The 26,983-nt window shown below is 41.8% G+C and overlaps 1 protein-coding gene across 2 annotated transcripts; it reads right to left on the bottom strand.

Annotated features, from left to right (window-relative positions):
• Nucleotides 1-2,005: 2,005 nt before the first annotated feature.
• On the bottom strand, nucleotides 2,006-18,767 carry LOC128300765 (coatomer subunit beta'). 2 transcript variants are annotated; one of them, XM_053036953.1, is made up of 15 exons: nucleotides 18,663-18,767; nucleotides 8,826-9,177; nucleotides 8,213-8,723; nucleotides 7,938-8,071; nucleotides 6,399-6,498; nucleotides 6,079-6,278; nucleotides 5,538-5,640; nucleotides 5,307-5,454; nucleotides 5,054-5,223; nucleotides 4,571-4,974; nucleotides 4,025-4,181; nucleotides 3,753-3,954; nucleotides 3,561-3,692; nucleotides 3,232-3,450; nucleotides 2,006-3,154 (listed from the first exon to the last, which is right to left on the bottom strand). In XM_053036953.1, exons 1-15 carry the CDS (start codon nucleotides 18,765-18,767, stop codon nucleotides 3,116-3,118), a joined length of 2,976 nt encoding a protein of 991 aa, XP_052892913.1. In that variant the 3' UTR covers nucleotides 2,006-3,115. The 2 variants fall into 2 exon arrangements, with proteins under 2 accessions (XP_052892913.1, XP_052892914.1); XM_053036954.1 differs by lacking the exon at nucleotides 18,663-18,767 and adding an exon at nucleotides 10,155-10,244.
• Nucleotides 18,768-26,983: the final 8,216 nt, after the last annotated feature.

Below are 26,983 nucleotides of genomic sequence, written 5' to 3'. Positions count from 1 at the left end.
TCTTTCAAATAAAAGCTTGCCTCGTGCAACCGCAGTGCTAAAACACGCTACCTGTAAAACGTATATGTATTTTTCATTTCATTTCTATTTCATTTAATTTCTATTTTAAGCCAACAACTGTGTGCATTGATATAGCATTGATCACGCAAATAGTCATTTCGTCAAGAATAAGACCAATAGGGACAAATGGAATAATATTATGTTTGCAATGTTTGCAATCCTGCAGACCCGGTGGGAGAGATACAGCATCATGATTATACCTGCCTGTGTAATAGGGCAGTGCACTCTTTTCTTTCAAATAAAAGCTTGCCTCGTGCAAACGCAGTGCTAAAACACGCTACCTGCAAAACGTACATGTATTTCATTTCATTTCTATTTTAATCCAACACCTGTGTGCATTGCTATTGCTGATTTTGGTACCTGTAGCGTTGTTTTCTCGAGACAAAGACAAGAAGACAAAAAAGAAGACCATCAAGCTCGTGTAAACAACACCAAGGGAGAGATAAACAATTAAATAAACGTGTTTTTGTCGATATTATCTCAGACTTAATTTTACATGGTAAAATTGTATACTACACTATTGGTATACTGGTATAGGTATACTATACGCTACTAAAGGTTTACGCAATCTATACTACTACGCTAGGTTCAAGTCAAATAACTATTAGTTCTCCAGGAATCCTTTAATCATGATGCTACAGTCAACGCATCAAAGCATTAATCTGCTGTACTAGGCATATACTAATGTAGTAACATATATACCAAAAATTGACTATTTACGGCATGCTATTTAAGTACACCCGGAATATGCTATTTTAGTATATATTATACTATTGTAGCTTAGGTAATACACTATTTTAGTACACTGATTACTAGGAATATACTAATGTAGTATACGGGTGCAGAAAAATACTAGATTTAAAATTTTGGGTAATTTTTTTTTGAAGATCGCATGTGTTTCAAAAATCTATTACACATACTGAGTGGAAAATCAAGAGATCTAGGCCTGCTAATTCTGGGCTATTTTTAATTTATTTCACCTTAACCTGGATAGTTGTTCCTGGCAACGAGGGATTGGTTCGGATGTAAATTTGTACCGGTCCTGTAGAATGGTGCCGCTACCAAGTATATTACCAGGCACATCTGAAAAAATGGTACCGTATGAAATCTAAACATGTATATGCCTGTTAATGGAAAGGTATGACTCATATATACTGTATCGGTAGAAGAAGTCAGAAAAACTCATGTGTAACCAGTGGTACCTGAATGGGAATACCTACTTGACCTTAGACATATGCAATCAGTTGCAGTTTTCCAATTGTGAAAGACGTCGACTTTCGACGAAATTATGTGCAGTGCGTGTGAAAAGCAGGATAAGGGATAGTGGGAATAATCTGACGCAAGATTCTTAAGAACTGCTTAAGGGTAATTTGGAGTATTCATGTTAAAATGATATGTCGCATATGAGCATCACAGTCCAGGTGGGAGCTGAACGCAAACAGGACGTGTCGTATATTTGTACGATACATTTCTTTCGTGATAACTGACCAAGGTTCGGGACTAATAAACTACAAAGACCAAATATCTAAAACACGATGCAATAAGGTCCAGATCAGACAAATCCATCTCAGACTAAGAGACAAAGCCGCTAAGGCTCAATGTCTGTAAAAACCTAAAATAACAGCAATAGCTCTATGTGACTTGGAATATGCTTTACCGAATAGTTTTATTTACGAAAGCCAAAGCTACATCCAAGCCAAGGCATCTCGGGCGATGTGAAATTTGACAAATGACTAAACTAAATGAAATAAAATTAACAACGTGCACCAATTGGGAAGAAAACCTCTTTTAAAACATCTTTGAGTTTACGTACACAACGGAATTCTGTTGCATAGCCCTGTAACCGGGCCGATTAGCTAGTAGAAGAAAATTTTTGTTTAATTTACAACCATATATCAGAAACACATTTCTTTCACAAAAGTAATAAATAAACAATCTGTTTTATAATATTTACTTATAATTAATTGTTATTATATATATATATATCGATATAGTGAGGGCGTTGAACAAACTTACTTGCAGCGGTTTGTGTGTGTTCCGGTTACATAAATTCCCTCAAGAAAAAGTATAACATTTTCATCCCTTTTAGCCTTAACAATTTAAAAAAATGGAAGAAACAAAACTATTTCAGAACCACTTCTCTGAACGGTATGTGGAAATTTTCAGACAAAAGAAAACCAAAAATGCTTCCATCCACAAACTTAATTTCACAGGAATGTTGCAACTATAAGCAGAACTGTTAGTGCTGAGCAAAATAAATGACATCTTCCATATTCTTCACATTGTATTGTTTTGATACAAACTTCCCAAAAGCGACATGCCAAGGGCGGATGGGTTGGGTCATAGTGAACTTATGTTCACCAATAGCAGCAACTCTCTTCAAACAGTTTCTTCAAAATGAAACAATGCTCTTCCTAGTGGGCTTGAGAACTAAAAAAAAGTAAAGCTCTTGTTGAGACAAGCGACATAACTGTTCTATAAAATTATCGCGTTTGTGGCAAGTAAAGAATGTTTGATGACAAACATGCAAAACTATTCAACTATGTCTTGCAACTGTTATTGCAATAAGAGGCATGGCGAAAATCTCACAAGAAAAGAAGGAGAAAACTATTGTAATTTAATGTTATTTCTTGTCGTCTTGTTTCTTGTTTAACTACCCTAAAAAGTCGTGTCGTATGTGGTACGATTATGCCCGAACAATGATTTGTTGGTTTTATTTCCATCCTTTTAATGCTAATCGAGGCTTCGATCGGTTTAACTCAACATAAATGTACCAATGCTTTATAATGGAATATAATAATTATTTATACCATCGTTAACGAGATATAACGGAGAATGGTGCTGCTGCTGCTGTGGCCTGTGGTTCTGTCGCTCTAGTATCTTTTGTTTCCAGCAACGGCAAAACACCGAAATAGTGCATCTCCTCCTGCACGTTACGGACGCGGGCGTGAAGTAAAAAAAAAAACACAAAAAACAATACTTTTGCTAAACCTTCCTTGTCTCAGTGTGACCGCCGTTTTGCTATTGAGATAGGCGAATGTCCGGCTCCGTACGTTCAATCATCGCTCAACTCTACGTCGTCTATATTTACATCCTGTGATCAAAGGAAAGCGTGATTAGTATACATTTTCGGTTCGGGGATTTCTTCCCCCTTAACACGATCGTACTTACCGAAGTGTCAATATTATCATCCATCAACGCTTCTATTTCCGACTCGAAGTCATCGAGCGAACTTTTCCGTTTAACTTGCGCAGCCGATACATTGCCAACCGTCGCACCGGTATTTATCGTCGACGGTACACTTGCAGGTTGTAGTTGTGTGGTACTGCTGTCCGAGGAGTTGATGCTGTTCACCATGGTTGGTTCGGGATGTTTTGAAACCGATGGGGCCTGGAATAATGATAGAGAGAGCGATATATTGTAAAGGATATTCTGATTCGATGTGTTTTCGTATTGATAAGATTCATTCAGCACAACTGTAATCGTATCGCATTACTTACACTATCGCTAACATTTCCATTCGTTAACGTTACGATGGCTTCACTGCTTGCACTTGGATTATAATCAAACTTTCCCTCATTTTCCGCCGTTTTCATCTCATCGATAGGTGTGCGGTCAATATTAAGTGGTACCTGAAATAGTGAATATACAATTGAGAAAAACTCCCAAACATGATAAAAGTTTATAATTACTTTGGTAGCGACATTGGCGGGTAGCAGGGTGCTCCGTTCCGGTAGGAGAAATTGTTGTGTTTTAACCGAATCGTAAAATCCAGGAAACAGATTCTCATACTGTTGCGGATCGGCTAAGCTTTGGCCGGCCTTTTCATTGATTTTGGCCAGCTCGGTACGCCAAATGTCGAGCACGTGTGAAATTTTGCTTGGCAAGTACGTCCTGCAGTATGAAAACGAGAACAAATGTTGAGTAACTCTGTTTAAAGCAGGAAACCGTCGCATTTACTCACCGAGCAAAGAATGCAGCTTCCGGTATCCGATTGGTTTGGATCAGAATTTCTAGACATTTCTCTAAATCACCGAGCAAAAACATGGACAGGAAGGAAATGTTAAACTTGCCCTGCGTGACACCATTTTCGCCCAGATTCCGCAGCATGTCCGAATCGCCTGTGGGTATTAAACGGTAGCAAAACAAGAAAGGGGAATGTTAAATACACGTATAATCCACCGTCAGTACTAAATATCGGCAAGCGATTGGCATCCGTTTGGTTCCGCATTAGAAACAATCGACACAACAATGCCCCACCGTCGAACTTGATTACAGTTTATGTGCTGTATATTATTAGCATTATCGTTTTCGCGAGCGCACCAAGGCATGCAATATGGAGCGACAATGTTTTATCCTTTTATCTTGCCACCTTCTTGATTTCTCATCAGGACAATTTATTGCACGCTACGAACCATTGCCGAAGACAACAAAATATTCCCCCGGTTTGTACTAATGAATACAATCATTTTGAAAGCCCCACAGTTTGATTTGCAATGAAAATGCTTACCCGTGCTGGTTGCCAGCAGCAGGAGACCTCCGTAATCGTTTGCATTCGTCAAACATTCCTTTACGAGATCGAACTTGTTCTTGCTGGTGGCAATACCGGCGAGCTGACTCCATTTCTGTGGGCTGTCGGATTCACGGGCCAGCACTAGGGCCGTATCCAGATCGCCTATTTTCAGTGCCAGCTCGAACCGATGCTCCGGGTCGATCGAGACCTGTAGCGCCTGCTGGCGGAATCCTTGCATCTCCAGGAAGTGGGCCACTCGGGTACGATGTTCCTTGGGGATGGTCGGCAATACACGGTCCGCCGTTTCAAAGTCGCGTCGCATAACAGCTGTCTGGTATTCGAGTACGGACAGCAGCAGGGCAAAGCTGGTCACGTTCAACTCTTTGTCACCCAGATATAGCCTGGTAGAAAGGAAAATTAAGAGTACAGAGTTATTGAAACATTCAAATATAATTAATTGTTTGAAAAACACCACATTACCTGTTATCTTTCGGCACGTAACCAAGCAGATACATGGTCCGATCGAGATGCGAAACAGTGACGATTTCACCGCCAACGTAGTAGTTGATACGGTTTACAGAGTTGGTGTAGATGAAACAATCGCCCACCCAGAGCCCGGTACGCACCAGTTCGTTCACTTCGCCCAGAACCTTTTGGAGATGAAAGGTTGTAAGCCATTTAGTAATATATTTCTTTGCACTACTATTTTGACGCTTATACACGCAATACGTACATCGAAAGCTTCTTCGATACCATCTTCATTTAGCTGTTGCTTTGTAGCTAAAGCGTTTTGAATCATGCCGATGTCAACCTTCAGTATGAAATATGAATCTTCGGTGGCCAAGCACACCAGCGTGCCGGCTTCGTTCCAAAATACGTGTCTGAAGGTAAGTTGGTAAAAAAAAAACGTTACAAGATTTCGCTTGAAAGGGTTGTTTGTTAATGCTTTCCTTTATACACATACCTTGGCTGAACTTCGATTCGTCTGATTAGCTCCAGATTTTCCCAATCATAAAACGTTAATCCGGACGAAGTTTTCACACCAAGCAACTGCCCACCAAAGATACCTAGAGGTGTTTAAGAGGGGGAATATAATAACAAAAATTAAGTTACATGGTTGTAGCAACACGATGAAAACAAACCTACTACAACGATAAGAAACAACAAAATACCATGCAAAAAACAACAAAGAATTTGCTCTTTTTAGAGTTAAAAGAATCTCATATATGAATGTACCTTCTGTGGAACAGTTAATTACGGGGTTTTTACAACAGTAGCATAGTACAATAGACAAGAGAATTCGCAGCGATGAAAAGGGGGAAAGAGTAGAAAATAGATCGCTTTAGAAAAACGGCAAGCGAAGAATGTATGGCTTTTTGTTTTGTGTTTGGTGTTATCTGCTATAAAGAACATTCTTTACTCTCCAATTTCAATGTGGTCTTGCCCTCGTTAAATTTAGTGTACGTGGATGTTTTTTTACCGTGAAACCGGCGTTCGTGGCTTACCTTCTGCACCGTAGTCCGGGGTAAAGCTTTTGCGTTCCTTAAAGTTACGGAACAGCTTCACCGTGCCGCTCGATTCACGCACGGCATACTCGCTGTTTTCCGATGCCCACACAAACTCCTGCGCGGAACCGAATGCTTTATTGCGTAGGGCCATCGACGTGTAGATGATGTATTCACCGTCACCACACACCACCACGAACCTGTTGAACGAATGAGCAGACAGACACAGAACGGTGCGGTTAAATGTGAAGTTCCCGTGCTTGAGATACTGAAAGATGCGTGCTAATCAGAAGGGGAGAAGAGAAATCCCGAAGCATTACCTTCCGTTAGGGTTGTGGGCAATTGTTTGTGGATAAATTTCGCATGCACCCATGTCCTTAACCGCTACCGGCAGCCGTTCACCGTCCTTGATTTCCGTTCCTGTTTTAGTGACGAAGGAAGAAGCGAAAAAGGGAGAATGAAAATGAATTCAACGTAATCGATTAAAGCATCTTCCTATGCTCTATATCTGATGTTTTGGACGTTTGTCAGGCTAAGAATGTGTTTTGAATTATTCATTCGCAACATTAGCATCGAACTGTGATTGTTCTAGATATCGCACTCTGATTTCCATTGCACTTTCGTTTCCTTTTGCAATCCACTTTCAATGCAGTTTGATTAACAATTTGAGTAACAAGTTTATTAATGTTAGAAATAACGTTATTTAGTTCAAATCGGATCGTCATGTTTGCCTGAGGAATTTTTTTTACTTGATTCCTAAGCCTTCCAGAAACAAACATAGGTCTTACACTGGTTGGCCAGAACTTTAGGAAAAGGAAATGGAAAGAAATTAGCTTGGTTATACTTTCACGTGATTTAGGGGGCGATTGCCCTAAAAAGTATATTCGGTTGCATCTGAGTGCCTTTACCAGGGGTGACGATCTACGATGAAAAGACCAGTCGTAAAAAAGTAGCAAGACATTCCCGGGATACGCTCACATGCGACTGGCCTTTACTGACACTTTTAGCATAGTAAAATATCATCTTTTCCAGGTACTTCTTCACTGTTACTAATTATTCAACTTTTTTTTTTATTCCTTAACTGCATTTCGAATAAAGCTCTGACCTGAAATTGTTTGCTCAGTTTAATTAACTGTTACAAATTAGACCGATAGACACAACAATTTCTAATTTACTACTAGTTGACAGGGAACTAGTACGAAAAAACGCTAAAAAATTAAATATCTGAACCTAATATAAAAAAAAATGGTTCCTTCCAATAAAGTAGTTCCTTGTTTTGAAAATGCTTGCAAATGTAAAAAATTGCATAAAATCCCACATTAATTACGCTAATGAGATGTGAAGCATTTGGAAACTTAACTTCTAAAATGCACAAGCACTTGCATTTCCGTTCGACACACAATGGCACCATAAAGGGTATGCTGGAGGCAAAGAAGTGTCAGGGAATGGCTGGTGTATAGTGAAAAAAACCTGCCGTTCTGACCTCTCGCACGCGAGTTCAACCCTTTTGCACTCGATTCGCGTACGTCATAAGGACAGGGGGGAGAGTTGGGTGTTTAATCATTCTAATGGAGATGAGTTCCGTTTTTCGAACAGGGAGGGGAATACTAAGGGCGACATATCCTCAGTTCTGATGTCTGATTGTTACTTCCGGATATCATCTCCACACAAAATAAAACACAAAAGTGCATTTTCTACATCGTACATGAGATGAAGAAGAATGGTACAAATATATGCTGCTGGAATCTTTTATCGTTATGCGTTATTTCACCTTTACCCCTAGACCCCGTTTTGTACGGCAACACCGCGCGAACGGGAAACATCGCCGTCGCCCTTACGCTCAATCTTTCACCACTTACCTTCTGGGAGTGCTTTTAGATTAACTTGCTGCATTTCGGAGTGTCTAGCCCATACGATTTTGCCGCCGTTCACATCCATCGACATGGCGGGTTCCTCGCGGCCAACCTTTATAATGATGGAACCTTCGTCGTAGCTATACAACACGGGAAAAGAGGATGATGCCAGGAGTGTTACAATTAGATTTAGCATTGAGATGTGTAGTTTAAATGCACACACAAGGGCAGATTGAAGAAAATATATAACTGCGAATATAAAGAAAAGCGTTACAACATACCCTAATGCCACGTTGTTTGTGCCACGCATGCAAGCAATCGTCCACACCCGTTCAAAGCCATAATTTAGCGACGTTTCTAGCCGGTAAGTGCCCGAATGCCAAATCCGGATTGTACCATCCTCCGAACCCGTGAGCAGAATCGGAAGTTCCGGATGGAAGTAAACGGCTGAAACGTTCTGTGCGTGCCCTTCGAGCGTTTGGACACAGGTTTTGTTCTGGTAGTCCCAGATTTTGACCAGCCGATCGTCAGCCCCCGAAATGAGATACGGTTTATCACCACCATGATAATAATCCACACAGTTTACACCCTTCTCGTGGCCTTCGAGCGTGAAGTTTGGTACGTTCGATCCCAGCTGCCACACTTTCACCGTACGATCCAGCGATGCACTGGCGAATGTGTTGTTGTCTTTCGGGTTAAACACGACCTGCATGACGTAGTGCGTGTGGCCCTCGAAGACGCGCTGTACCGCCCACACCTTTTCCCAGTTCCACAGCTTCACCAACATGTCATCTGCAAAAATGGAAACGAAAATCCGACGCGTTTTAAAACACATTGTTTACCGGCATTCTTTCACACAGTTTTTCGTACGAAGGTGGTCGAAATTTTACTTACCACTGCATGTAAGTATAAGCGGCTGCGTTGGGTGGACCGCAATGCATCGGACGTAATCGGTGTGAGCCTCGAACGAGTGCACCTTCTCGAGGGTGTTGTAATTGAACACGCGCACCTGCATGTCGTCGGAACCGGTAAGGATCCAATTCTTGCGGGCTACAAAACGGGCGCACCGTACCGGCAGATCACAGACTTCGAAATCTTTTACCAGCTGCTGGTTTTCGTAGTTCATCACGTGTACGTGGCCATTGTACAGGGCGCATAGCATCCATGGTTCCGTCGGGTGCAAATCGACCGATTTTACTCGGTCCGACCGCGACGTTAGCCTTCTTTTGATGTCCAACCTTAGTGGCTATGTACGTTAGTGTATTTGTGTGGAAAAGAAGGCAAAAAGAACAGGAAAAGTATGTTTAATCAAAAGCTTAATTTATGAGCGTGTGTTGATTGTCTGCAAATGTACAATATTCTCACTAAAGATTTCGGTATAAATTTAGTTCGTCAGCGAAATAACATAAAGACTTGTGGCAAAGTATGAATTGATAGTTTTGCTAATCAAAGTAGTTTTCTACAGTGCAATGCACGTAAGATTAAAAAATGCCACATATTCAACCAGGACGAGTTAAATAAAAAAGTGCCGACGGTGCATTTACTCATAACGATAACACGTCATTGATGTATTCTGAATTGTGAGTGTTTCTTAACAACGGCATAACGTTTTTAAAACTATTAGAAAAGATTTTACAACAATCCTCGACGCAATGATAATTTTAGCCGAACGTATGAACTAATAGTGACCACGTAATTATGATTTTCACTGTCATTCTGTATGTTTGAGACTCTTCGCCCAAGCCCATCTGTCCACCCGTACACCGTAAACATACAGAAAAGCACTAGCATATAAACAGCATCGGAAAAGAGTCCATCGGATGGTTGACGGAATCCAACATATTTCCACATCACTTATCACACTCGACAACAACATAATTCAGGGAGCATGTTCCGGCAAAAGTGATGACGATGTCTTCAGTTTTGAGGTCATTTTTTGATTCGGATGGAATGGTACCGGACGGTCACCAAATTGTACACGCACATTACACATTGTGGCACACTAGATTGGTCGTGTTAATACGAATAGTGGCACATTTTCATTCAAATCACACGTAGGAGTACATTAGATCAACGAAGCAATCTTTGCCACTTTTGCAGCCATCCATTCGGGCCTCTTTCATTGTGTAAGTCACCGGGTTGGGTTGGGTTGGAGTATCATTGTAAAAGAAACACAAAATCGTGCAAATTGTGCAACAATCGATCCGCCAGAAGCTTACTAACCATTTTCGGATAATCGTACTACGTTCACGAACAGTTTAACACAAGATTTTCAACAAAATTCAGCACCAACATGAAAACACAGTTTCGACGTGGCTAGGTATGATGACATCTATGAATGACATTTCCAAGAATGACGATGTGACACATGTCAGCGCGGAACATTGTCCCGTTTATGGCCAACTAGCACTCTCACAGTGCATTTTGGTCATGAAGTAGAGTTTATTTGCCCGTAGTTTGGATTTTCGAACGACTTGACTCCGCCTTCTTTTTCCCCGTATGGTTGTTCGAAGTTCGAAATTTATTTGAATTTGAAATTGTAACGGAATAGAAGCTCGTTACTTATGCATTAAATAGTGATTTTGAGATTGCACGGGAATTGCATCTCTGCCATTTGCAACTCATGTCGGAATCAAAGATTTACCAGAATTTTTACCAACCCAGAAAACGTCAAATAGAATCATTTTATTAGAAATTAAATTTAGGTTCAGGAAAATCCAGACGCAATTTAACGCAAGTTTGTTGGTATTTTGGGCAAATTTTTGAAGATTTTTACTCATTAGATATTGTATTTAGTAAAGTATATTACACATTATTCTTTAATAAATCTTTTTTGTTGAATCCTTCCCCGATATGATCGTTTCTCGAAGCTTCAGTGTTTTATTCTTGTAATTAGGCCAATGCTTGCTTAACTGCAAAAAAAAGAAAATCTACGTAATGCATGCAAGAATGTTAACGCAAGACGCTTTAGAAGCTGTCCGAATACGTATCGATTGTCACGTTGGGTGGTACTGACACTGGCAATACCGATAACTGACGTGAAATTCGCTTTCGTTTGAAAACCTCAGGCAAATAACAAGACATTACGGCGAACGGTTATTTGATATCTCTGCGTGCTGTTCATTCTTTTGCGACCACTCGAACCGTGCCTGTCAGTGCTGATGGAGACGTTGGACATTGGTTGGAGGCGTTGGATCGAGAGGTAACATCATGGGAATTGAAATGTTCTCGTGTGTCCCGCACGTAATAAATCGCACTATGGACCTCGAGACCGGGAGGTGTCTCCTGCTGGAGTCTCTGACACTCTGTCAGCCCGGTCCATTGGGCCGGTGTTGACAACCGACAACTGATCATTAGATCTTTCCTACATTCTAACCATTGGTGATGTGCTGTTCTCCGACATGTCGTTCCTTTTCATTACATTTTTCAGTAATTATAAACCTTCTGCGCTAGTAAGAGCCCTTTTCGAATGGGACGGGATAAATGCAACATCATTTATTAAATCAAAATTTGGGACAGTAAATGAACGAAAGAACGAAGCGCAATAATTGCATACAGCTGCACCTACTGAGCGCTGTGTGTCCCTCCCTGTGAGAGGACAGGTTTTTTTTGGTAGCAGGTTTGCTTATGATATCAAAATAATATTTTTTTAATGATTTTTTTGTATCTCTTCCCTTACTTCTCGGTGCAAAATTGACACGTTGACAGGCGACGTGGCCTGGAACGCGATCCTACGGCTTATGAGAAAGATTTTTGCTTAATTGTATCTTTTACTGTCCATTATGTGCGTTCCCCCTTTGTATTGAAAGTATGTTTAAAAGATCTGAGAGAGAGAAAAAGAACGCCACCAAACGATAAAGACCTTTGCTGACGACTCAGCGGGATAAACGTTCGTACAGTTGCAGTACTGCAACGCTGCAGGTGGCAATGGATGCTGCGACCTGTACGAATTCTGGAACATTTACGCTGTTACGATGGTGATCAGATGATCGGTTTGCAGTTGATCGGTTTGTGATCTTTTACGGAAGAACGTATAGTTGGTGTTATAGAATGGCTTTAAAAAGTTTCTTTAAAACATTAAAACGTTGGAGCAATTGGAGAACTACTTCATTTGGTGTACTTTTGATGTTAAGTTCGTCAAGTAAAGTTATAGCTGATATCATCTAGCATCACATGAGTACTTGTTTACTCTTCCGCGTAAAACACATCTCACTGCTGGGCTTTGTAATAAATCGTTAATTTTAATGTATTTTAAAAAAATGTTGCAATTCCATTATACACAGCAAAACCAAACCAACTAAATTCAGACAGGACGCGGCGGTACTTCAGATTTTCCGGCCACCGTCCGGTAATTTAGTGTCACTTTAATGAAATTTATCGCCATTTTACCGTTAAAGTATCGACCCTTTGCTGGCGTTGCTGCCAGCGCCAAACCAGCGCCCGAATGCATCCTGTTACAACAAAGAGAGAAAAAAAGCGCCAACAAAAGAACGAAGAAAGATGGGACACTTAGCGTCTTTCCCCGTGCGATAGACACGGAAACTTTACTGCTTGCTGCTTTTGCTATCCCGACCGGATCGGATAGAAAGATCAGGTTTGATGCTAAAAGGTAAAGGTGGCAAGCGGAGGCGAAAGGAATATACGACTTTCGCCCCGATTTTGTTGGAACTTTTCCAATTAAGCAGCTTGTTAAAAGCCGCCACACAGCAACTTCCGGTTAAAGGGCATGCCGGATGGTCCAAATGGAGACGAAAAAAAATATACCACCTTCCGAAAACGCGAACTTCGCGGACTGCAAACGGTACCAGGAGAACGCTTTTCACGTATTGTGAGCAGCCATGCTAAGCGTGTCCTGTTGTTTCGGTTGTTTGATGGTGCTTTCTGTTCACTGTAAGAAAAAAAACAACCAACCCAACCTCAAGTGTTGACACTTGAGGATCCTTGTCGGTGATTCTTCGCGAGGCGCTTTCCGTGCCAGTTTCGGTAGAGAAACGGCACCCCGGATTGAAGAGTGTGGTTGACAAAGAACGAACTGAAGACGAGAAGTAAGAAAAAAAAAACATACATTGATCCCCAAACCAGGAACGAATGGTGGCCGAGGGTCGGTGGACAGTACGGAAGAAGTCGGACCAATGAACGACAATGGCATTGTTAAATTTGCAAACTCGCTCGCCTGACGGAACGTTTCGCAACCGCCGGTCGTAACAATGTTGCTGCAGCATAATCGATTTTACATTGTTCGCCCCCGGTACATAATGGGTAACAGCAAAACCCTTCCCGTTTGGTGGGCAACCCATTGCGAATGCAGCAATCCGTAGCCCGAGCCCGGGCTTCTTTGCGAACCGACAATGGGCCCGCTTCGCCCGCTTGTCGCGCAGCAGTGGCCATGTTCCCTGAGGGCAGCGCGGTAAGCTTGCCACATTGTTGACAGGTGCAGTGCGAAACTCTCGTTTCGCAAAAGGTGTGTTGCAGCGTGTTGTATCCGTGGAGGGAGGAAAGGGTTTAAGATTGTTTAATAATGTAATTTTGGGCAAGAACAGCACGCAATCTCGGCGCTGGTTCCATTGTTGTTCGGGTGTGTTTAATGCATTAAAGGTGGTGTGTGGCGCCTGTTGGTCTGATAGTGACGTTGACGCCAAGTTTAAAGTTTGCAATGAAGTTGGTGAAGATTATATCCTTTTTCTAATTTGAATTCTCATTTGTTTCCTTGTGCCACCTATTGCATTCTTGTTGTTTTAAGGAAGTTTGATACAAACTTTAGGACACAATCATTAAATAATAGCTATAAGGATGTTAATTTCTGGGTAACATTCTGGAAGATACCTAAAAGTCTTAAGAGCTGACATTGCTATAAGCTATTAACTTTAGCTATTTATTCCTGAAGATCTTGATATCTTTAAAGTCCAATAGTCTCTTCTTGATTTTGTAAGTCTTAACCCTAATAGGTCTCTGTTATAAGACTCTGCTAGACAGAGGAGTCCAATTACTGCATTGCAATGTATGAAACGTACAGCAAAAAACATTTCGTTCTTAAAAACAGCCATTCATATGGATCTGAAGTGAGGAGTCATCAGAAGAGCAGTGGTCCCTGGAAGAGGAATAGTAGTTGGGCCCATGGTAGTTGGGTAGAATTGGAGGAGGAGGAACAGGTTCCAGACAGCTGGAGATCATGCAACTGTTTTGATTCATGAATCTTTCAAACAGAGAAACAGAGGGTATCCTTTTCTTACGTATCTAGCTGTGACACAGACTGTGTTTGAGTTACTGGAATACCACGTCTAACATAGTATCAATCACTAACATTGCATTGCAATATATAATGAAGACGAGGAACAATACTAAGGTCTAAAGTGCTGAATTTGTATTTCCCACTGCCATCAAACCTCAGCAGTTAGACGATCAATATATCACAGAATAAACCGTCGATAGTTTCCGGACAGTACGCAGATGCAATCAACCTTTAAGGCTCGTATCGCTCGTATGTTGCCATAAAAGGCGTCCATGATGTAGTACAAGACGCCATTTAAATTGTAAATGCATTACACGATGCCAATGCCAATTATCGGAAAAAGGGGCCGACGAAAGCGTTCTGCCTGAGTAAAGCTGAAATATTCGCATTAGTGTGGAATTCAATACCTTACCCCAACCGTAACTCGTCTGACATCACACGCATACGTTGGATGTAGGTCCCCCCCCCCTTGGTGAGCCGCACAGAGAGCGAGTGTGTGGCTATCAATATTGACACTGGTCGTGTTGAGCAACTGGGAATCCAAGGAATGCTACCGTTATCCATTTTCAGCCTCAATGGAATGTTTTCCACACACACCCAGCAGTAGTTTGTGTGAATAACTCTGTAGTGTTTCTCTCTTGTTGGCTTTTGGTTTTGTTTCGTATGATATTCTAAGTAGAATTAAAACAGATCACGATAAAAGTTCATATTACAGATGAACTAAGTTAAAGATGGATGATGTTCTCTGCCCCAATCCAATTAGTATCACAAAACATTTGGAACAGAAAAAAACACAAACAAACAAACACTATAATCACTGCAGTCGCACTAAGGGAACAGATCTACCCAATTTCCGTTAGGGTTCCTCATGTTTTACACTCGCTCAGGACTACTGAGCACATAGAAAACATAGAACATGAAAGAATCGACAATAGCCCGATAGCCGGCTGTAGGTTTCGTCGATGAAACTAATTAAATAAAGTCGAAAACATTACATCCCCCGAAAGCAACGTTGACGGCCATTGTCGTTCGTTCGTGTTTCTTTGTTCGTTTGATTTAGATCTGCCGCATCAGCATCGGACATGGGCGGCATATGCTGTTGGGAAAAAAAGAGCACCGACAGAGAAAAAACAGGCCGCTTGGATGGGTGATACCACTCGGGGTAAGGTGGCGTGTTCCTGTCAGTAGCAACATGCACTGCTGGGATTTCTGATTCCTGGGTGAAGGTGTTGATCGTCGGCACGTGACCCCCTTTGGGTGTGCCACGTGGTTTCATACGGATAACCTCAAACCTGGTCGATACAGTAACCCTGCAAAAGTCATGGCATCCTTTTGCATGCGCTTTGCTGTGTGCGTGCGGTGTGGTTTTAACAAAAGAAAACTTGTGTAAGCTATTCAGAATTATCTGTCAGTAACACGCAGTTGGTGGAGGGCACCCGGGAAGATACCGCTATTTAACCTGCAGTATTTGTTTATTCCGTGTCGTAACCATACGATCCTGGCAACTACTTTTGTGGGCGATTGCATGAACTTCCACGTAGCATCCGAAAACACGTTTGAAGTTTGATACTTTGACTGCGTCTTTATGAATTATTCTAAGGAAAACACACTACTTAGTACAGCAGTAGTATTTTAGTACAACAATTTTTATAGCAAACTAACTCTCTCACACATTTTTACAGGAATACAGTAGCAAATTCATCAAACATGAGACACTCTTATCTATCTTTTTTTGTTGTTGTCTAAACCATTTGTAACACTTTACTCCTGCTGCAGGAAACCATTCGCTTATCGGTCCTTCACGATCATCCGCATTGTTCCTCGCCTGCTGACGGCTTTTCTAACACTATCCAAAAAGGCCATCGCCTGCGGCCGTTATCGTGCTGTGCGCCACTGTACCCTCCTGCAGCGCTGTCCGCTGATAAATCGTATTAACGCAAATTGATACCAGCCCTGCGGCCATCCCCTCGGCAGTGTGCGGCATCCCTGCTCATCGCTCATTTGCCGCCCTGCCTTGTCAATTGGCGGCACAATCAAGATTAGATCAAGGCACACATTTATCCGATTTCGCTTACGTCCTTCTGGCTGGTTTTGCCTGTTTTCGGGCACAAAAAGAAATTCCTGTTCCTGTGTGTCGCACTGTGTCTAAGCGTCACCATGGTAGCTGTCTTTTTGTACTGTCCCCTCACATTGACTAACCTTAACCGAGTCGAGTTCGGTTAGTTATCGCGGGAGCATGAAAGTAGTATCAGTGGAAGTGGTATCGTCCATAGCAAAGTGCTTCAGTTATTCTACCCGGAAAATTAATCGCAGGTTTTAGTTAAAAGAATCCATTTTTCTGCTGTGCGTCTATAAACAAATCCTTCCTCCCACTAGGTCTCGGTAATCGAATTCAAATGGGAATCCATTACCACCACGAACGATTGTGGCCAACTTCCGTATCTACACCGCCTGGCATTACACCACCAAGTTGAGTGTTATTTGAGAACTTTATCCCATCGTCCTTGTACAGCAAATGTCTCTACAAATCGCTTGTACTAAAAACTGGCTCACATCATGTGAGGTGGGTACCGTACTGGTTTAACCCCTCGATTTACGACAACGGAGAACCACAACCTATCCCACACATATCCCAGGAAACAAAAGGGGGCCCGTACACAAAAATCACCTGTGGAAACAGCTATTTTCAATTTGTGTACGGCAGGGAAAAACAAAAGAAAACCTCCAGAGTTACTGCTCGCCTTACGGACGAGCATATTGCGAAGAATGCGTGATTCTGGTAGGGTTTTGCCACCGCAAAAACCACCCGCGCGACCGTGCCGGATCGGATAGCTGAATCGGTCTGATCCCCCTTGCGGGCACAAACAAAAACACCAATCCGATGAAATCCGAGAAGTGCCCACGCCACACGGTGTGAAAGATTCTCAGGTTGCAGCACTTGACTTGGTGGTGTGAGGCAATGAACGCCTTTACCGCGTAGCGCAACCTCTGTTCCCTGTTTTCCGGAAGTTTTCCGGCCCGGTGAGGCGACCTCTAAGGAGGAGGGAGGTTCCCACTCGCCCGTCAGGGACGGTCGGTTCTAATGGGCTCCGATGTGTGCGAACTTCGGCTTCACCGGTGTAATGTGATAAGTTAGCACAATAAAAACAAATGATTTAATTTGCTCACTCGGATTGCTCGTTGAGTGGCAGGATAATTCACGTGGTGTAGATAGTTAAATGAAGGTAGTAGGATTGAAGCTAAATTGAAATGCGAACCCAATTGAAAATGAACGAACTTTTGCCCACACGATCTTCACGTTGTTAGTTTGGTGCGATAATTACTATCACTACCTTATCTCTAACACACGTGTTATATTGCGAGTGTCCCGACTCCATGCTTATAAAGAACCGAAGAATAGAACTCAAACTCCCTCTGCACAAAAGAATCGTAAATCTTTTCACCCACTAGAACTCGACGAAGTAACGAAGTAGGCCTCGAAGCGTAAAAGGTGTTGTGAATAACAAAACAATCGGCGGCAACACCGTGTACCGTGTTGCATAAATGTCAGGTGACGATAGGATTCTGTCTTTATACTTTCACCATTAAACCGTTGCAGTTCTTGTGGATCTCGGTGGAAAGTATTATCTAGCGAAAAGGGGAACCATATTGCAGCAAACGCAACGAGCACGCCACAAATCTACAACCGTCACAGGGCACGTGGCCTATCCTTTTGTTCGGCGATTGTTGCGTTGTACGTTAAAGCGAACCGAGTCTTTCAATACACACAAAATCAAGTGTCCCGGAGTGTTGATTGTGTGCAGCTGCAGCTATCAATAAAGGCTATTTGAATTATAACACTTAATCTAAGCAGGATTGGACATTGTACAGTAAAATTATGATTGTCAGCTTATCAGTAAGATTGTCTGATTTTTAGTACACCTCTTCGTGGATGTGTTCTGTTTCAATTAGTGAGGTTAATTGAATCAGTATGAATGAGTTAGTTAAACCATACCAGATAATGAATTATTTTGAATATCTGGGAACTCTGGATAGGTTTTGTGACTCAAAGCGCGTCGGCTGTTCACGGTGATTAGTAACTTACTTAGCATCGTGAAGAAATAACATTCGGTTGTGATTGTTAATCGTATATGAAACTCCTAATCTACGTGAGTGAGTTGGTTTGGTTGCATCTCACTGTGAGTGACTCTTAAAGGACTGCTTCCAGAAGGTCAAAATACAAAATAGGTACTAAGTATTTTTTTTAGTACTAGCGAGGTCGGGTATCATACTACAGGACTATTTCTCAACTTAATCGATTCACTTTACTTAGGACTCCAACTAATTGTACATAAAATCAAACAATGCGAAATATAAACGATTCCTCAGGTAAAAGAGCACTGAGAAAAAATGCTAAAAATTTAGTACTATTTGTACTAAATAAGACCTCTTAGGCTGCAGTCAAGAATTCTACTAATTACGCTTTTATAAAATGGTACTGCAAACTGCAAACTGCAACTTACCATATTTTCCAGATCCATTTCTTCCAACCGCCGCAATCGTTCCTCTCGCTGTAATGCTGCCTCTTTTGCCTGATTTCGGCGCTGCTTGTTTCTCAAATGTCCCATGATGTTTAGTACGCTTCACAGTTTTACCAGTAGAGATGATTTCGAAAAACCCGCTTCTGTAGTTGAATCCCGTCTATTCAAACTCTGTAACATCGAACGAGAACACCTGAAATTATTTAGTACAACAAAAAAAAAACAAACATTTTTTAAGCTTTTTGCAAATCGATTTTGATCCAATCGTTGTAATATAATGATCCACCATTTAACTGGGTAGTCTATTGCCATTAAATCACTACAGCCACACGAGCTCGCACGTAAAAGTTGGTTAAAATATTGCCTTCATTTAGACGACACCTTCTTCCGGGAGGTCGTCGCGCACACGCTTCGCTTTAAGGAAATCGATAAATCTTGCGGCGGCAACGTGTTGATGCGACTTTTACGCGAAAGAAATCGAGGATTTGGAGAGCCGAGAAAAAGAATACGCAACACAAAATGCCATCGAAAGAATAGCAAAAGCATTTGCAGCTGAAGATTGGGTAAGAAATTGCAATACGCAATAGCAGTCGAAGAGTAGATGTAAATTTACAATGCTATTCTTCACCGACCGCCAACCAGGGTTAGAAGGTAATAATTCATCCAAATGTCATAATAGTTTTAAAGTCAGCATTTTCCAACTGTAAGAAGTACAACGTTAGTGAAGGGAAAACACCGCGCGAAAGGACATTTGTCCATTCCATCCCCTATTCTACCGCGGAGTACAACCTTTCGGAGAATGTGTGGAATTTATGGTGGCGTTTGTGGCGTGCAGCGTTGGTCGTATGATTTGCGGAAACGAATTTCGCAGCCTCAGTTTCACAGGCGGCAGAATCGAATGCCAGAATTTTATATATGTTTGCGTGTGTGTGTGTGTGTGTGCTTTAAGCAGCACTAGCAATCCCGGTGCTGGGTTGTTTTGTGTGGTGTGCTGCTGCAGCACCCTAACCCAACTAACTGCTACGGGATGGACCGACGGCGCAGGACCAACAACCGTTACGCATCATGTCCACCGAAATCGATATCAAACCGGGTCTCCCCCCGCTCCGTCAACTGGCTGGCGGATAGCGCAGTGAGTGCGTACGGCTTGAGCGATGCCTAAATCCCGGGAAAACACTCCCGGTGTACCCTTTTCGAATGAAAGATGCCAGACCGGTAGGGCCCACGTCGGTTAGGAAGGGTGATGGTGCGACGCTAGAACATTTGCTCCCAAAAAACACGGTTGCCCGAGCATAAAGGTTGACGTTTGGGAACCCGGCGTGGAATGTACCATCCGACTGTCGAAGTGGCTGTGGAACCGTATGCAAATTCAATTAGTAACGGTTTTAAGGGAAGTCTAAGGTGGGAAGAAGCAAACGCTGCAATCGGGTGGGACTTGAATTTTTTCCCCCGCGTGGCGGTGTGAGTTGTTTTTGCCAAATAAACAGTTGGATGATATTATTCATTTTTAATTTACTCTCCTTTGGGCCTTTCTTCCCTCGTCGAGTGGTTAATATACTTGAACCTGATTTGAAGATTCTCATTGTGCGATTGAGGAACTCGTGTATGTCCGTCAAGTGGTTGAGATGGAATTTGATGAAATCTTCTTATTTTGAACTGATTCAATCTAATCGGAGTATGGGGAACTGTTTTTTTCGCTTTATTGCCCTTAAAAACATTTTTAGAACATTGTTTACACTACTTAAAGGTTCCACGAACTGTATGAGAATTGGATCGATTTATGGAATACGGAACCTTAGATCTTGTTTGTGAAGATAAACGATACAAAATGACTTTTAGACTAGTGTTGTGCTTAATGAATCATTTAAAAATAATGTATCATATTAATTCTTAGCGAGGAGCCATTGGAGTCAGGTATTGACTCTCAAAAGATTCATGAATCCTCAGGTTAGATCATGCCCCTTAAATGTAGTTTGGCAACCGAAGAGCGGGAGGTGGGGAAGGGGATGAAAGAATCTAAAGCGGACAAGCTCTGTGGAGGTCATTAATCTTGAATGATTCATGAATTTTAGATGATTCATGGATCTTCAGAATAGAGATTCAGATTCATTCAGAGATAAAGATTCAGAGTGTTTTCACACAGTTAAAAGATTCATCCAGATTCATGAAGCTGAATTAGATATGCCTAACATTCCCCTGTATTTCAACTCCTTTTTAATTCAATCTAATTCACACTAATTCTCCCTCGTATAGCTTGTTGACACAATGTTAAAATATCTTCATTAAAATGCATGTTAAAAATGTCAAAACATGGTAACATGACACGATGATAAATAAATGCTTTTACCCACCAAGAGTCCCTTAGACTTGCAGCCCCACACAAAAAGGCATAAGAATTATCAATTTTTAATTTATGGTAATTAAGCTCAGCCATGTGGCCCGGAGGATGGCAAGTGGCAAGCACGTTGGCATATATATATGAACTTTTTCCAACCGATGACCACCATAGGCAATCTGTCGCGTGAGTCCCCCCCCCCCCCAACCGAATGGGACCAGAAACAAATGTCTTTATTAATGTCGTACCATACCGACGGTCCCGCTTTGCTCCGGTTGCTGTAATCAACTCAACCAAATGTGTTTATTACAGCGTGTACCAAAACATGCACCCTGCATTACGGACACGATGGCAGTCGCTCGCGTGGCCCGATTAGGGTGTGGGAGCAGAATTGTTTCTTCTAGCCTTCCGCTAACGAAAACAGTGCGGCAGACACGGTTCCTATCTTATAAATGGCAAGCAAAAACAGGGGAAACATCTTGTTGACTTTATTCCCCCTCGCAACTGTTATGGGTTGTAGCGAATTTTTGTTTTGTTTGCCGACAAATAATACTTGTAATTCGGTGCTGAGTAGCATTCAATGGTGCTTCAGTGTGAAGTGGAAGATAGGGCATTATGTGTTTCATTTACATAAATATATCTCTTTCTCTAGTGGTCCAGCCTCTCGATCGCCTGTTCAAGTGATTGACTTTGATCGCTAGTGCAACATCTTATCAGAAACAGGTGAAATTATGTTCTAAAAACTCGCACCCATTTGAGTAATGAGGCTGCTTTGATAGTGATTAAACACCAATCTGACTGCACACATCGACGATCTATAGAATCGTTTCACAATTAATGTACCGCACAATTTTCAATTCATTACCTAATGGATGACATTCTGGTACGTCCAGATGGGCGCACCAGGAAAAGGTACCAAGGTGAGTGCAATAAAAATGATCCATAATCCGCCCAACCGTCCTGTTGAGACGATGGTGACAAAAATAACAATCAACCCCCCCGCTACTGCTGGCCACCAGATACACGGGCCCCCGATTAAAGCTAAGCCCCCGCGCATGTGTGTATGTGTATTTTCGGTTGACATTATTGCACGCGCCAATTTTGTGCCGATTGACACCCGGAATTGAATGGAAAGTTTTACAATGCACTTTTCCCGGTGCGGTGCAAGCGCGCTGCTTGTTGAGCGCATTGTCACCATTGTTTCACTGCACAATGCGCGTTTTGCCGCAAAATATCGCAACCCACGAGTAACGAGGTGGACGATTGTTTTCTACTTGCTGGTTCGAATTTGTGTTGGGATTTTTTTTAGGAAATGGAGAAAATTGAACTCGGAATTTTGTAAAGGGATTGGAACAGTACCGTCAATGCCAAAGGAAAAAAAATCACAGATCATTACAGCAGATCAATTACGTCTAAAAAATTGAGAGAAAAAAAGGAAAACCTATTCTTATTATAACATGCTACAGTTCAGCTCCGATTATCCGGGAGTCTGATTATCCGTGCAGATCGGAAATGACAGTTCTAAAGGAAATTTGACATATTCCGGCAACACTGAACTGAAGAATTGAAAGACCGATCTTACGATTGAACATTACCCTTATAGAACTTCATTCAAAAAGAGCAAGCACATTACCATTTTCCAAGGGATAATGCCTGTTAGTCCATAATCAAGAATCAACGAACGAATTCTTAGTACATTAATTGCAGTCTACAGTGGAGTCACTGGAGTATACACCGTGAATTCATTAAGTTTGAGCATACATTTGATTTGCCAAGTATGCCTATTTTTTTCTTGAAAGTTTACGGTAAACGTTCTATATAAATATAGCTTCCAAGAGCTAGAAACAATTGAGAGATGGTGATATTGAGTGTCAAGACCTCGATCAATGCGATTCAACTGGATATCAAGGATTTTTGGATATTGCCCGGAAGGATTGCGTTAGGAAGTTCGTAGTCAGGTAAGAGGTAAAAATTGATGCTCCACAACAGTTTAAACAGAAATTCTTTGCTAAAACTGACTGACATCTGGTGATGTCTTAATCTGCCGAAGTAGCAATTATATCAGATGAACGATTTTTGTTAATTTTTCGGTTTTTTCCTTTGGTGATCATGAAAAAAACTATTGTTAGTGTAATCAAGCGATTTATCTAACTCTTCAAAATAGCATGACGTGGTTATCTAGGAACATTTGGTTCCCTTGTTCAGAAGTTCAGAATGCTCATATACTATTCGAGATGATGGTCTGCTGGAAGAAATGTCCCCTTCGGAGAATGAGTTTTACGACTCTGTTTGTTTGCTATTATTACTGTGTGTACAAGAACTTTAAGCATTAGGCATGGTTCATTGTCACTATGGACAAGTGTTGTCTAATTGGTACCAAGACCTCGGGGTGAACGTTCATTACAAGAATTCATCTGTTCACTGTCGTTTCCAACCAGTTTATTCTGTGATAAAAATAAATATAAGCTAGTAAACTTATTAAAGACTACATCTATCTCCATCCAATGTTGAGTAATAATAGAATATAGTGGCCAGATACTTAGTGGAACACACCTTAAGTCTGTTTTTGTGATCCGTTAATGGAATTCCGACTGAGAAAAACTTAAGTTTTAACTATTTTTATATTATTACACACATAATTAGAATATTTGTATTAGTCTCCTTCTTATTTCGGAATTCCGCCAATGCCACGGCCGGAGTAACAATGCCATTGTAAAATATTATTACTAAAATAATGCATACCTAACAAGAAAAACCTGACAACCGGCTTGCTCGTTACATACTTCACGGATGCAGAAACTAGTGCGTAACCTTTGCCAAACGAACTTTTTTGTTATCATTTTCCCGTACCATGATGGCACAGTACCCGGTCCGTACACCAGCGAAACTAATCGGAATCGTACAAACAAACCCATCAACTCGCTGGCGTCGGTAGCAGGCCACATCGTTGAGCTGCTTTTAGTTCACTGCAAAAGAGCATAAAAGAACTGTGGCGGGCTGGTGGGCAAAGAACTGCACCGCCTGGAAAAGATGCAAACTATGGAAATAACCGTGGTACGGTACAAAAAAAAACATAGCATTCGTACCAAACGTTGGGTTACAAAAAAACGGCTTGGCTCTTTGGAGCAAAGGAGACTCCCCACCAAACCAACCAACGTTGGAAGGTAGAAATGAGGAGTAGAATAATGCTGTACCCGGTACAGCACTGGGAAGCACTTTTTTATGACCTCGACCATGCAATAAAGTTAGCAATGCTACAAGCCGCACATAAAAGGCAGTTTGTTCAGTTTTGCTCGTTATGGAAAAATATTAAAAAATGCTATTCCATACGGTTTTGTAGCGAGTATGAATAAACGAACGGTACACAGCACAGTTCGCTAGGATGGTGCCACGGTGCCAACAGGGGCCACGCGGAACCCGGGGAGGTTTGCGAAAGAGATGCACATGAAAGATGACCCAATGGAAGCGGTCTCCCTGGCCAGGGGAGGGTATCATCACCATCCTTCCCCCAGTTGCGGGACGTTCTCTGGCTGGATCTGGCCCGAGGCAGACCGTGCAAGGATATGGGAAAGGATATGTGTTTAGTTTTTAGCTTGCTCCGGGGCCACTAGTACCACGCATGGGTGCCGGTAGATAAAGGTACCGATGATAAACTCGACTCGTTCGGTCGTCCATTTGCAAAGCACCATTCGGTGGATGGTGCAGGACCGCCGGGTTGGCTAGGTAAAAGGTAGCACACACACACACGGATGGTTCCGTTTGGTCCCGGGGTCGATAAGTAAGCAAGGCGAAGGTTGAGTTGGCGAATGATAAGGGGTACCGCACGATGGGTGCGAATAGTCAAAGGTATTCGCAACTGTATAACTTCACTACACCGGAAATAGTAGTTTTTGATAAAAGCTGTTTTGCTGTGGTTTGTGCTCATATTGCAATGGGGTAGTTTTGGGGATTGTAGCACTACAACTACCCTCAAAGCACACTCAACACTCAAAACATTCTCGTTTGCGTACTGAGAATGAGCTGTCGTAATTAGAGCAAAATGTTCTGTTCGCCTTATTTTCGCCTTGTTTTCGCCTTGTTCCTGTCACTTTTTAACGCCCAACGGTTATCGGCGGGGAAGCTGGAGGACATAAACCGGTTTAATCAAAACAATTGTACAGCAAATAAGGTTTATTGTATGTGAATTTAATCGAACTCATTATGATTGGATTGTAAGAGATTTAAATTTTACTGCAATCAATGAAATGCCTCCACAAAAAAGTGATAAACAAATTAATTATTTTTTGTACTGCTTCTGCAAAAAAAAAACCTCTCCGTGGCAATTATTGGAACCCATACGAGACCAAATATATTCTATCATCCCATCACATCACAGTGAGCAATCGATTGGCGGGGTTTGGGTGGTTTGAACGAGAAATTACTTCTATCATAATGACTCTTTTATGAATTAATTATACTGTAACGTACAAAATGAACATCCTCGCCCCTCCGATAAACCACAATGGAGCCATACATTGGCCAGCTGCGCAAACGGCGAGTACATTTACATCCTTGATGGAGGAAAATTATGAACGGGCATCAGTAATCAACTTGCCCGTTGCGGTAATACAGCGGGACCTCAATACAATGGGCATCACCCATCAGCCCGTCAGACGTACTCCAGCATTTAATGATCGTAAGACCCCACTACCCAACGGACCCCTGCATCTACAGCCTTCCATCATAGATTTGCAGCAGGGATGCGTAAAATCCGGGACCCGATATTAAATCGTAATAGCTGTCAGATATGTTTATGTCGTTTTAAAATTTTAATGTCAACATTATTATGTTGAAGCAGTCATAATTTGTGTCCCTAACGTCTCATTCCTGTTCCCACTGCCGGGCCCGTTTAATGCTATTGGTTTATTTGAAAACCAATCTCCAACTCCAGCTCGGCTCCCTCCTGCTGTATACCTCTACGCCCGCATGTTGGTCCACGTTGGTTGGCAAATAACAATATGTATAGCTCATTGCCAAGCCGGGACGGGAAATGTGCCTGATAGCGCGGTATCATCCTATCATCGACCGGTGTGCATCCAAATGGTACGATAAATATTTTCTCCCGGCATGTACTTTTCCAACCGCCGCGGTCCCACAAACCCCCACACACATTCGCACCTGGGACATTGCCACGTGGTGGTTGGTGGTGCATCGTTGCGGTAGTGAAATTTGAATAATATATTTAAATGGCATAAATATTTTCGTTATTTGTTTACAACTCGATTTATTAATATAATACCATGTAATTCATTTCACTTCTGATCGCAATCAGCACCCGATATGTTGCGTATGCGCTTGCTGGGGTTTGCATCGCATTTTTTCGAGGGCATTTTGCCGTAGAGGGCATCGCTGGTAGAAACCTGCTGGAGCGCGGGGATGAATTTCAATTTAATCCGATCCGATTGCAACCGTGTGCTTCGTAGCCCCCCCACCCCTTGGTAGCCCTTGGCCAACGGTTGTTACATCGCCGCAGTGCATGTGATGGTGATGAAATTAAAGTGGCACCACCATTAAATTGACAGCGTGTATGGACTAGTCTTATGGTGCGGTTTATTGCAACTTTTCAAACACATACACAATTATGAAACAAACATAATGCGTGACTTGTTGGATGTTTGTGTTGTATTTGGTACTTGCATATACTGGAGGACTCTTGGGAGCGCAACTTTAGCTGGATTTTTTGGTAAAATTATTTTTAGACGAGTACACTCGAGATGAGTACGAGTATAAATTAAATATCATCCTCGCAAATGCGAATTCTAAATATAATAATCCATTTTGTAATAAGTAATAAGGAACCAGTACAGTCCTTCTGAAACGAAAGAATTAAAAAAAAAACAAATCATACGTCAAATAATGTTTCACGTAAAGAATTAGCTGTTAAACTCTTGAAAGTGTAATAGAAAGATCGAGAAGCAATATTTTAGAT

This window comes from Anopheles moucheti, chromosome 3 (genome assembly GCF_943734755.1).
Source record: "Anopheles moucheti chromosome 3, idAnoMoucSN_F20_07, whole genome shotgun sequence".
Classification (NCBI taxonomy): domain Eukaryota; kingdom Metazoa; phylum Arthropoda; class Insecta; order Diptera; family Culicidae; genus Anopheles; species Anopheles moucheti.
Note: the sequence above shows the minus strand (reverse complement) of the source record. Positions and strands in the feature narration are given on the sequence as shown.